General features: G+C 29.7%; 1 protein-coding gene across 1 annotated transcript; it reads left to right on the top strand.

Moving 5' to 3' along the window:
• The first annotated feature begins 2,129 nt into the window (after positions 1–2,129).
• On the top strand, positions 2,130–11,458 carry LOC105634773 (pleiotropic drug resistance protein 1). The gene is made up of 24 exons (XM_089720705.1): positions 2,130–2,584; positions 2,772–2,892; positions 4,796–4,884; positions 4,994–5,078; positions 5,198–5,357; positions 5,451–5,527; positions 6,003–6,056; positions 6,150–6,240; positions 6,356–6,657; positions 6,762–7,043; positions 7,147–7,463; positions 7,575–7,735; positions 7,827–7,930; positions 8,018–8,174; positions 8,254–8,367; positions 8,454–8,572; positions 8,664–8,996; positions 9,231–9,521; positions 9,610–9,693; positions 9,781–9,914; positions 10,070–10,297; positions 10,391–10,562; positions 10,654–10,908; positions 11,004–11,458. Exons 1-24 carry the CDS (start codon positions 2,256–2,258, stop codon positions 11,265–11,267), a joined length of 4,323 nt encoding a protein of 1,440 aa, XP_089576831.1. The 5' UTR covers positions 2,130–2,255; the 3' UTR covers positions 11,268–11,458.
• Positions 11,459–13,910: the final 2,452 nt, after the last annotated feature.

The following is a 13,910-nucleotide window of genomic DNA, read 5'->3' on the forward strand; positions in this document are numbered from 1 at the left end:
GTTTTCATTTTTAGGGTATAATACTTACCAAAAGTTAAAAATAGGATATAATTGCAACAAATTGCAAAATTTGGAGTATTTTTGCTTATAGGCCTATATATTAGTTGATAATATAAAGATATTATTTATCATTTAGATAATTGTCTAAATAAATCATTAGATAGTATTATTGTGTAACTAATTTTTTTTCTAAAAAAAGCAACCATAATTAATTAAATGCATAGATTTTAGCAAAAAGTTCAAAAAAAATCGAAATTATAAACTACCTCTAAAACAATGATTAATATATTTAATTATTATAATAACTAATACTAGTTTCTCATAATTTAGTAATATAGGCAGTTTATAATATTATATTGTATATGAAAATTAAGGCTAATTGTGATGATGTTTTATTATTATAATTAAATATGTTCTTTCCCTAACAAGTAACAAGTTATTTAATTATTGAATTTTTATTTTTATTATTTCATAAAATGTCTTTTTTTTTATTTTGTAAATTTTCTTATATTTTTAGTTATATAAACTGCTCATATCATTATAATTTATACAAAAAATTATATATAAATTAGATTCTATTTATTTACAACGAGCGAAACCAACGAGTACAAAGATCGAAAAGAATAGTATATGAGTTAAAAGTTTAAAAATTATATTAGTAAACGAATATTTTCCCTTATACTGTAGTTTGAAACTAATTCTTCTTGGTAAATGATTCTCAATTAATATTTTTTTGGTGAAGATCTGACTTGGGAATTAAGTTAAGTTTTAAAGATTAAATAATCCAAATAGAAAGGAATTTTCATAGTTAAAAAAGAGAACACAGAGAATTTGTTTATAATATAGGATTTTCTTGGTTCTAGTCAATCAAAAAAAAAAAAAAAAAAAAACAATTTATGTTTAATCCTCGAACATTCTCCTCATGGTCTCTTCACAGAAAATATAATCTTTACATTAAAGAATGTAAAAATTTGACTTGTAAAAGGTCGGCCGCTTTTTGTATTGCAATGAGCTGATCTTGTTATATATGTCGAAAATGAGATGTCTATTTTTTTTTTTTTTTAACTACAAAGATGTTACTGATTATTATTAGCTTCTGAAAAAAATACATCATGGATAAAAAATTGATGATTTATATGAGTCTTTTAATTAAATAAAGAACCGATGGCCTCGATTAATACGAGTCTCTTAATTCGCTGATTGCTTAAAGCAAAAGTCTTATAAAAATAATGAGATATCTATTTGAGATAAAGGAAAAATAATGAGACAACAAAATAAAAAAAAAAAAATACAAAAATTTTTCGTGATTCAGCATAATTTTATGTAATGGACATAGGTGAATAAAATTTATTAATAAACAGTGAAAATACAAAGTAAAAAAAAAAAAGGGAAAACACTCAAAATGTTGAACTCAAAATATATCCGAATTTCACAATAATATTCTCTTTTAAAATTGTAGTAGTAATTAATTATTGAATAAAAATACCATATTTAGATTAAAGGTCATTAATTTTTTTTCTTAATAATTATAATTGTGTTGAAATATTTATACACTAAACCCACTAAATAATGTGTTTGTTTTGGTGAATAAATATTTTTAATAAATAAATATATTTTTATTGAAATCACTAATGAATTCTTAAAGAAAAAAAAAGTGTTTTTTTATTAGTTTTTATCTAACTACTAGTCGGTACCAGTTATTTTAGAATGAATTAGTAATTTTAGTGTAACATTAAATTTGTGTAGCTAAATACTACATTCACTGATATATTTTTGTCAATATCTACATCTCCATATTAATAGTTACGAGCAAAAAAAAGTGTTTTCTATTGATTGGACACATGATTTTATTCATTCCTCGATGTCTACTGTACTTTCTATTTTTAAAATGAGCTATTATATCTATATTTAGGATATTTCTTGTATATATCCATTCATACGCTAAATTAATAAAAAAAATTTTAAAAAATATTGCTGTTTTATTTTTGTATTTTTTTATAAAAAATATTAAATCAAAATACTGTTCATAATTAATTTATTATTTAACGTATAAGTGGACCACACTGATGGAAGGTTATTTATAGGCTCACATATCAACCAGATTTTGCCAACTCCAAAATTAGCTTTGCAACAAAGAAGGCAAATTAATCACAAGATTGCGCTTCAAGACCACCATATTCTTTGCTCTTTAACTCAAAGAGAGTAAAAGATCTGCGACATTGTTTTTAAGCTTTTGTTACTGAAATTCTTCATAAATGGAGGGTACAGACATACACAGAGCTAGTAGTAGTATAAGAGGAATGAGCTCTTCGGCATGGAGAAATACTGGGGTTGATGTTTTTTCACGATCTTCAAGAGAAGATGATGATGAAGAAGCTCTTAAATGGGCTGCACTCGAAAAGTTACCCACTTATGATCGTTTAAGAAAAGGTATATTGGTTAGTGTATCAAAAGGTGGAGTGAATGAGATTGATGTTGGTGATCTTGGATTTCAAGAAAGGAAAAGTTTGCTCGAGAGATTAGTTAGAGTCGCTGAAGAGGATAACGAGAAATTCTTGTTGAAACTCAAGAACCGAATTGATAGGTAAAGTTAAGACTTTGTACTGGTTTTTGGTTTTTGAGATGCTCTGTTTGCATTCTAAGAAAATTCGAATTTGGGTCTGTGTCATAATTATGGGATTTATGGGTATATATATACTGAAATTGTATTTTGTTTTCCATTGGTTCTTTTCTTGGATATTTCACTATTCATTTTGTGTTTGGTGTTTCAGGGTTGGAATTGAAATTCCAACAATTGAAGTTCGATTTGAGCGTCTAAATATCGAAGGAGAAGCATTTGTAGGAAACAGAGCTTTGCCTACATTTGTCAACTTCAGTGTTAACATAGTAGAGGTAACCACTTGCAGAGCTTTTATTCTGATTTTTTTTAATACTCTGTTAGTTTATTCTGGTCAATTTTCCTAAATGGAGTAAAAAAAAATTACTCAAACCGTATATGTTACAAATAATTACCAAATCAGTGTATTCGTGACCTTTTAGGGAAACATGTTACGGTCATAGTCTAACCCGAGTGTATTAATGCGCCGAATTTTTTTTCTTAAAAGAAATAAGTAATATAGTAAGAAAAGTGAAAAAAATATATTTAATTTTTTAAAAGAAGTGATAGAATGGATAAAACAATATGCAAAACTATATTGAATAAATAGATTTTTTTTTCAAAAATTATAAATAGTTGGATATTTCATTATTTTAGATGTTATTTGAGTTGTAGAGTTTAAGGTAAAATCATTATAATTGTACAATTAAGAATATTTTAGGAAATTATTAGGCATAGAACTTGTGTTTTAAACACTTTAATTAATTAAGAATATTAAATGATTGTTTTGATTTGGTATTTAAAGATTATGCATATTTTTAGTAATATAAATATTTTATTTTAATCATTTTAAAGCTATTTATCGTATTTTGATCTATTTTATTTTTATTTGCAATTTTTTTTTATTTTTAATAATACAGATGTTTTTATGACAAACAAAAAACTCACATTTAGTTTTTATTTTATTTTATTTTATAACTTTTTACTGTAAAAAATTATTAACCATATAAAAATATACTCATTTTTTTGTGTCTTTAAATTTCTCAAAATCCTAACTAATAAGTAGTATAATTTTTAATGATTTATAAATTACTTTTCTCTTTCTCATATATTATTTACTTTAACATAAAAAAATTTAGTAAATAATCAAAGGATAATATTGTGCAAATTGAAGTCAGAATCATTAACTATTTGTTGAGCTTTCTTTTTTCTAGTATTAGCCATAAATAATCTCGTTTAAATAAAAATATTTAATTTTATCTGTTTGGTCTATTAGCGTAGCTATGACCGGTCTAGAAGTTTTTTCCAATTGTTGCTCAATAAACCATTTGTTTACAAACATGTTTTGGTGGTTTCTTAACATTTTTTTTTATGGCCATATAAGATAAAAATTAATTTAAGTTACTTTCTTTTTATTATAGTCTTATTGTTACAAATAGCAAATATTCATATGTTACACCATTACTGTGGTGTAACATAATCATTCTTTTTTCTTTAAGAAGAAAGGAAATCTTTTATTCATGGTGACGATGATCTTCAATTGAGGAAGCTCATACATGTTTTGGTTATTAGCCAATTGAGGAAATCTTTTATTCATGAGGAAGATGATCTTCGAGTTGTAAGCAAATTTTAAACAAATAAATATATACTATGCTCAAAAAACCGCTACAAGCAGCAGTTAACCATTTGTTTACAGACATGTTTTGATTTCTTAAATATTTTTTTTTTAAATGACCATATAAGATAAAATTTAATTTAAGTTACTTTCTTTTATTATAGTCTTCCTGTAACAAATAGCAAATACTCATATGTTACACCATGACTGTAGTGTAATATAATCATTTTTTTTTTTAGAAAGGAAATCTTTTATTCATGATGAAGATAATTGAACAGGAAGCTCATACATAACTTGAAAACACAGCAACAGAAACTCTAGCAATAGCATCAGCAACTTGATTTGCTTGTCTCCTAACCAAAATAATAGAAACATTGTTGATGATTGAACACACTTCTTTGCAATCCAAAATCTTATTTTGCACCATGACTGTAACATATCCTTTGGAAAATTGAGGATAGTTGATAATTATTTTTGTAACATACCTGTTTGAGTTTTTTTTTTTTTTTTTTTTTTTACTCTATTTAGCAATATTGTCGGTTTATTCTTGTAAATTAATTACTCTTGCCTTTGATTTTCAAAAGGGTTTCTTGAATTCTCTTCATATCCTTCCGGGTAGAAAGAAAAGGTTTACCATTCTTAAGGATGTTAGTGGGATCATCAAACCATCAAGGTGAGAGATTGTTTAGGCTTCCTAATTAACTTGCAGTGAGAACAAAAAATTTTTTTTTTTTTTTTATCAAATTCGTGATCGTTTCTTTTGGGGCATGCATATTTTCCAGAATGACTCTACTTTTGGGTCCTCCAAGTTCTGGAAAAACTACACTTCTGCTAGCACTGGCTGGAAAGCTTGATCCTAATTTGAAGGTGTTGATTCATTATCTTAGCTTTATGACTTTAATGGCAGATTTGGATTTTAATGAACATTCATTTTTCAACTTTTCCTTTTTCATTATCTAAATTGAGACATCAAATATCTCTTGCAGTTCTCTGGTTCTGTGACTTACAATGGTCATGGGATGAATGAATTCATACCACAAAGAACAGCTGCTTATATCAGTCAACATGATCTTCATATTGGAGAAATGACTGTAAGGGAAACTTTGGCATTTTCTGCCAGATGCCAAGGGGTTGGAACCCAACAGGGTTAGATTGCTGGACTTTTTTTTAATGTTATTTTCATGATGACATACATAAGCCAAGTGTTATCAATAATTAAAATTTTGGACATTTTTACAGAGATGTTAGCCGAGCTGTCTAGAAGAGAGAAAGCAGCAAACATTAAACCTGATCCTGATATTGATTTTTTCATGAAGGTAAGGGAAGATTTTGGTGTTTATGAAGAAGAACTTATAACTCATAAAAGACGAAAAAATTTTTTAAGGCAAGTCTAATGTGTTTCTTATTTGTTTCAGAGAATTACAAAGCCAATACTTATAAGGCTTTATACTACAACTTCTCTGCTACAGTTATGAAACTTGAATCTAATCAAATTTGAACTTTGACTATATATGAATGTTTATGTGACTTGCAAATTTATATATGACATATTTACAAAGTACAACTATTCCAAAAGGAGATTTCTAGATGCAGACAGGTGACTTGGAGTTTTAGAACAAAGTTCTAACTCCAGCACAAGAAATAACAACTTCCTGATGTGAATAATACTCTATGAAATTTTCTGTTTTCTCTAAATCCTTAAATTGAATTCTATTTATGTATTCATTTATAATTTTTGTTTCAATAAGAATTATATTAAAAGAGTTCAAGCTGAACTTTTCGTATTCACAGGCTGCAGCAATAGAAGGTCAAGAGACTAGCGTGGTCACAGATTATATTCTGAAGGTATTACTAGTACAAAGTACAACATTATTGTTCAGAAGCTTCTAATGCAACACTTCTTCAATTTTCTAACGTCTTTTTCACTTTAATTTACAGATATTAGGATTAGAGATTTGTGCAGATACCTTGGTAGGAGATGAAATGTTAAGGGGTATCTCCGGAGGACAAAGGAAGCGTGTTACAACAGGTAAATAGGATCCGCAATCCACCAGTCTGTTTCTAACAACAAATAAAATATAATTTTGATTCCATATTTAAAAAAAAAAAAGTCTGAAATTAAATCTACCAAAATCCATATGAAGGTGAAATGCTGGTTGGGCCTGCAAGGGCACTGTTCATGGATGAGATCTCCACTGGACTGGATAGCTCAACAACTTACCAAATTGTGAACTCACTAAAGCAGTCCATTCACATTTTTAATGGAACTGCTGTCATCTCCCTCCTTCAGCCAGCTCCAGAAACTTATGATCTCTTTGACGACATTATTCTGCTGTCGGATGGCCAAATTGTGTACCAGGGTCCTCGTGACGACGTACTCGGGTTTTTTGAATATATGGGCTTCAAGTGTCCTGAAAGAAAAGGCGTGGCAGATTTCTTGCAAGAAGTAAGCATAGATATGACTTTTTTCAATGTCTTCTTTAAAGAATATCATTTTCTTTAAGAGAGGCTTATATGCAGCAGTTCTTATGAATAATGAACTCATTGCAGGTGACATCAAAGAAAGATCAGCAGCAGTACTGGGCACGTAAGGATCATCCTTACAGTTTTGTCACAGTCCCGGAATTTTCCAGGGCATTCCAGTCTTATGAAATTGGTCGAAAAATTGAACATGACCTTTCAACCCCATTTGATAAGACAAAGAGCCACCCAGCGGCTTTAGCGACAGGAAAATATGGTGCAGGAAAGATGGAGTTGCTTAAATCTTGCTTCTCAAGAGAGTACTTGCTCATGAAGAGGAACTCATTTGTCTATATCTTCAAGCTCAGCCAAGTAATTATCAACAGAATTTCGATTTGCCTAGTTTCTGTTCTCAAATTTTACATATTATATGACAATTTCCTTTTCCTTCTCTAATTTTTATTTTTTGTACCAGCTCACCATTATGGCAATCATTACTATGACAGTCTTCCTGCGAACTAATATGCATCGAGATGATGTAACTGATGGAGGAATTTATTTGGGTGCTTTGTTCTTTACAATGGTAGCAGTCATGTTTAATGGCATGTCAGAAATATCTTTGACCATTGTAAAGCTTCCTGTGTTTTATAAGCAAAGGGACCTCCTATTCTATCCTGCATGGGCATATTCTCTTCCGACATGGATCATTAAAATTCCTATAACAATTTTAGAAGTGTCTGTTTGGGTGTTCATCACTTATTATGTCATTGGATTTGATCCTAATGTTGGAAGGTAAGAGAGGAAAGCAAACAAAAAGAACAAAATAAAGAACATGTTGATTAGAATTATATAACACAATTTTTTTTTTCTGATCAAGTAAATGTAAAATGGTGACTAGTGCAGGTTATTTAAGCAGTACCTATTGCTTTTACTAGTTAACCAGATGTCCTCTGCACTATTTAGACTTATTGCTTCAGTTGGAAGGAACATGATTGTTGCTAACACTTTTGGGTCATTTGCCCTACTTGCGCTTTTTGCATTAGGTGGCGTCATCTTGTCACGAGGTAATAGTTAATACTTGTGTACTTGACAAACTAATCTTTCTTTAAGCAAATATAAATGAGTTCAAAATTTTTGCTTTGCCTGATGCCCCAGAGGACATCAAGAAATGGTGGATATGGGGTTACTGGATATCACCAATGATGTATGGGCAGAACGCAATTATAGTCAATGAGTTCCTTGGAAAAAGCTGGAGTCATGTAATTTTCTTTAACGTGCCATCATATCTTTGTGTTTTTGCCTCTCAATATCGAAGCGATTCCTTACTTTTATTTTACAAGTTACAGATTCCAGAAAACTCAGGAGAACCACTGGGAATTCAAGTTATGAAAACTCGTGGGTTCTTTCCACAGGCATATTGGTATTGGTTAGGACTAGGCGCATTGGCTGGATTCATTTTATTATTCAACTTATGTTTCACTCTGGCTCTTCATTTCCTTAACCGTAAGTATTATTATCATTTCAATTTCATATGTTCTGGAAATGAGAACTCAAATAAGATCTTGTAAATGAAATTTGACAGCTTTTGAGAAGCCTCAAGCTGTTATTTCTGAAGTGCCAGAACCAAGAGATAGAATTGAAGGAGCCACTGCCATTCAGTTGTCACAAGCTGAGTGTAGTCATAGAACCAAAACAGGTTACAGGCATTGATAATGCGTTTAACTTGATTATTCTTTATGTTATTTGTTTCTCATTTAATAAATTCAATTTACATGCATGCAGAAATTGGGACAAGTGGAAATGATGAGGTGAACTATAACAAGAAAAAAGGAATGGTTCTTCCATTTGAACCACATTGTCTTACCTTTGATAATGTTGTATACTCCGTTGATATGCCACAGGTATCAAAAGTTGGGAAAGTAGAAAGATTTTTTTCTTTTCAGTTAGATGTGATTAAAGAGAATAACATAACTTGATAAATTGAATTTACAGGAAATGAAAAGTCAGGGAGTCCTTGAAGATAAATTGGTGTTATTGAAGGGTGTCAGTGGTGCTTTTAGGCCAGGCGTTCTCACAGCTTTAATGGGTGTCAGTGGAGCTGGTAAAACCACTCTTATGGATGTCCTTGCGGGTAGGAAAACTGGCGGATATATTGAGGGGAGTATCACAATTTCTGGATACCCAAAGAAGCAAGAAACCTTTGCTAGAATTTCAGGATACTGTGAGCAAAATGACATCCACTCTCCACACGTTACTGTCTATGAATCCTTACTCTTCTCAGCTTGGCTTCGTCTACCTCCTGAAATAGACTCTGGCACTAGAGATGTGAGTACATACATCAGAAGCCTCTACTCTAAGAATCTGTTTGCTTTCAGCCTGTCTACTGTCTGGTGCTAGTTCATTCAAGTTAACTTGAATTACATAGCAAACCCTTTTGTAATGTTAAAAGCAACCTGTTAAGATGTTCTTAAAAATCTTGAATGTATCTGTATTGCAAAAAGGAAAAGATTTCTAGCTGGTCACAGGCAACTAAATTTATGTTGCAAAATTTTGATGCAGATGTTTGTCGATGAAATCATGGAGCTCGTGGAACTGAATCCTTTGAGGCATGCACTAGTTGGGTTGCCTGGTGTGAATGGTCTGTCAACTGAGCAGCGAAAAAGGCTAACGATAGCAGTTGAGCTGGTGGCAAACCCCTCCATAATATTCATGGATGAGCCGACTTCAGGGCTAGATGCAAGAGCTGCTGCAATTGTTATGAGAACAGTTAGGAACACTGTTGACACAGGAAGAACCGTTGTATGCACCATCCATCAACCAAGTATTGACATCTTTGAAGCTTTTGACGAGGTATAGACTGTTTTGAAAAATTACTAAATTGAGGGCTTTGTTGTGGGTTTTGACCACATATTGATGTTCTGCAAACATGGCATTTCAGTTATTCCTAATGAAGAGAGGAGGAGAAGAGATATATGTGGGGCCGTTGGGTGGCCATTCTTACCATTTGATTAAATATTTTGAGGTAAAAATATGAAAAGTGCATTCCTGTACAAGATACTTCTTTACATATTAAATTCGTGCTAATGCAGTTACCATTCTCTTTCTCAAGGAAATTGAAGGAGTAAGTAAAATTAAAGATGGTTATAATCCAGCCACTTGGATGCTGGAAGTCACCAGTTCAGCACAAGAGATGGCTTTGGGTGTTGATTTTTCTGTCATTTACAAGAACTCGGAACTTTACAGGTACTATTCTCGTGCCAATTAACTAAATTGATTGAATCCAAGAATCTTCTGTCGCTCTGTATGTCTCCAACGGGGTAGTATATAATACAATCATTATAGAAATTAGATGTAATTTTGTTATTAAATGTCTTGCTGATATATGCCACATATTTCAGGAGAAACAAAGCAATCATCAAGGAATTAAGCGTTCCTGCTCCTGGTTCAAAGGACCTATATTTCCCTGCACAGTACTCACAGTCGTTCCTAACCCAATGCATAGCTTGTTTATGGAAGCAACGTTTATCATACTGGCGGAACCCACCATATACTGCTGTAAGGTTCCTGTTTACAACCTTCATGGCTCTGATGTTTGGTACAATATTCTGGAATCTTGGCTCCAAAATGTAAGTCGTATACTATCGTTATAAGAGTTTAACGTTTTATTCTATAAATGTTCTCCTCTTGCCCAGAAGCTCATCCCATTTTTTGCACTGTAGTGGTAAGCAACAAGACCTTATCAATTCTACGGGTTCACTATATGCAGCAGTTCTCTTCCTGGGAGTGCAAAATGCAGCATCTGTGCAGCCAGTAGTAGCGATTGAAAGAACCGTCTTCTATAGAGAAAGAGCTGCAGGAATGTATTCAGCTTTGCCATATGCATATGCACAGGTAATAACCTGTTTACATGTTTTAAGAAATAACTAAGTGTATAGTATGCTCTACTTTGCTTCTCTTAAAGAGCTTAATATCGTTTTTTCAGGTCATAATTGAGCTTCCATATATTTTTTGTCAAGCTATTGTATATGGTCTTATAACATATGCAATGATTGGATTCGAATGGACTGCTGCTAAGTTCTTTTGGTATATATTCTTCATGTACTTCACATTATTGTATTTCACCTACTATGGAATGATGACTGTCGCGGTGTCACCAAACCACCACATTGCGTCTATAATTTCTTCAGCATTTTATGCAATATGGAATCTTTTTTCAGGATTTGTCATCCCTCGAACTGTAAGTATTAACTACCTTTTGTTTCTTTAAAATGCTCTAAGCCTCTGCTTAATATAGTCATTAATTTTATGGACTACTATGCGTGAATACAACAGAGGATGCCTGTGTGGTGGAGATGGTACTACTGGGCATGTCCATTGTCATGGACCTTGTACGGACTAATTGCATCCCAATACGGAGATATTAAGGATCCACTCGAGGACGGTGCCCGACAACCAGTGCAAGATTATGTGAGGGAATATTATGGTGTCAAACATGATTTTCTTGGAGCAGTTGCAGCTGTTATTCCTGGGATTGCTGTCCTGTTTGCCTTTATTTTTGCTGTTTCTATTAGGTCGTTTAACTTCCAAAGGAGATAGAGATTTCATTTACCTGTTTTTGCTTTCAGCTTTTTATAGTAAGAAAGAAGAACAATGAAACATCAAAATGTCTAATTGTTCTCCATTTTCTTACAAATAACAATAATTATAGTATGGTGGAACTTTTTTATTAATTTGTAACAGCAACATTTGTGCCTATAAATAACATGCAATCTCAAGCCATTGAAGCAGGGAGTTGTAGTGAAGAAAAAGTGAAAAAGGAAGTTAAATTGTCGCTTTGATGGTTCTTGTATATAAAAAATTATCATTAAATTGTTGTTATCTTAAAAATAATAAAGTGAATTTTGTGTGTGAATTTTCTTTCCTCAAAAATCTGCCCATTTTTTTAACAGTGATCCAGTAAGAAATGCATTGGTTGGATTATCTGGTGTTAATGGCTTTTCAACAGAGCAGCGAAAAGGGTTAACAATGGCAGTTGAGGTAGTACCAACTCCGTCTATAATATTTTATGGACGAGCCAACTGAAAAAAGATAATGTACAAAATGACAATTTCAGTTTTATTTGTTTTTTTTTTTTTTTTAGGAAAAAAAATATTGCATAAGTTGGATGTGGACTCTAAAAGAGCGAACATAACTATGCAATATAACTCAAAACATGCGATATAATATGTTTTCAATTCCATCCTCATCGATGTTGCTTAAATTGTTTTACTTCTTAGTGGATACAATTACAATAATGGTAATGATAACACCTGCATGTGATTTTTTTTTTTTTTTTTGAGATAATATGTGATTAATATTTTGGCCTATAGTTTGATACAAATATGTCAATTTCTTAATTTTTTATAATGTTGTTATCAATTTTTTTTAATACGTTACTATTATCAAATGAAATGAAGTCATGTGTGTTAAATTCATGTACTTATATTATGTACATGATTTTCATGTGCAATTATGTAAATAATGGGTTCCATGGTAAATAAGATGTTTTTTTATTTTTTTATATAAATATTCTCCAACCCTTTGGATATCAGACAATTCTCGTTTCGAGTTTCATAAGTGCCTCTTTTCATGAGTATTTTCTCCATACATATATTTTATGGCATATATTTTTAGATATATATGTGTATTTATAATATCTATAATCTATAATATATGTAAAACTGAAAATAAATGGGGTTGTGATTGTTAAAAATGTTCTTATTAAATTTATGGATTGACAAAAGTATTATTAAGAATTTTAATATGATTGGTTGAAAAAAATATAGATATTGATTGATCATTTAATGTTCTATTTAAATCTAGTTTTTATTGGATATAATAAGAAATTATGATATATACTATATAAGCTATATATAAATATAATAATATTATTCAATTCTATCTTTCTTATAAATGAAATCGACGATTTTAAAACTGAAACCATATAATATAATATTAAATAAAATATATAATGTATTTATTAATTATGGTAATATATCGATTTTGAAACTGAAACCATGTAATGTAATATTAAATAATGCATATATTAAATATGGTAATATATATACATATTGTATAGTAATATAATATAATATGGTAATATAATAATATGGTAAGAATATAATATATTTAATTATTATTTTCAATAAATCTTTAATTTGATTGGTTATGGTTATTTCCTACAAGTAACTTTTTCTAAAAAACATATATAAATAATTTATTATTATTAATAAGAATTATATTAGAAGATTTCTTGTTTGATATAAGACAAAAAAAATAAAACTCACTATATATATAATTATAATATGACACGTTATATTAGCAAATCATATAATATATTACAAAAAAGATAAAAAATAAGTAAGTTTAAAATTAATTATATGTTCAAACACTTTAGAGAAAAGTTAAAAAAAAAGAGAAAAATATCAAAATTATAAATGATGCTTTAAAATAATGATTAGTATATTAATTATTATAATAGCTATATTAGTTTCTCGTATTTTAGTAATATAAACAATTTATGGTATTGTCTTTCATTACTTTTTATATTCTATAAGATAATATCCTCTAAATTTTTTTTGTCTCAATGACTAGCATAAAAAAAATTAACTCTCCTTTTTATTTTTTCTTTTTTTCTATAATTAAATCCTTAAATATACATTCTTGTACTTAGGGTAAAGATTTCAACTTGATCTATAGTCTAAGGTTTAAGAAAAGCCAAAATAAGAAAAAATAGATATAGGCTCCAAAAAGTTGCAAAAATTATAATTTAAATAGGGTGACTTAGGTTAAATATGAGTTTTAAACAAAAAAAAAAAAGCCTAAATCATATATTTTTAATATAAGAAATTTAAAAATTTTTCCTCCAAAGAAATTATAATTTGTTCAAGAAAAGTCAAGATTAAATAAATTTTGAGCAAAACATACATGTTTACCATAAAAATCACAAAAATTAGTATTCATAATCTTAAAAACAAATGTTTAAATCAAAAAATGAAGTTAAACATTAAAATTAAAGTTTAAAAGCAAATAGTCTAGAAAAATAACTAAATTTATCATATGTTAATATATTATGTTAATTCTCAAAATTGTTCATAATTATTCCAATCATATTAAATTAATAAAAACGAAACACAAAAATTTAAAAACTTATTCTCGACACCTTTCATAAATCATCAATATAAGGTAAGAAGTAAGATT

The sequence above is a fragment of the Jatropha curcas genome, chromosome 1 (genome assembly GCF_041381405.1).
Source record: "Jatropha curcas cultivar XTBG-Jc1 chromosome 1, XTBG_Jcur_1.0, whole genome shotgun sequence".
Lineage (NCBI taxonomy): Eukaryota > Viridiplantae > Streptophyta > Magnoliopsida > Malpighiales > Euphorbiaceae > Jatropha > Jatropha curcas.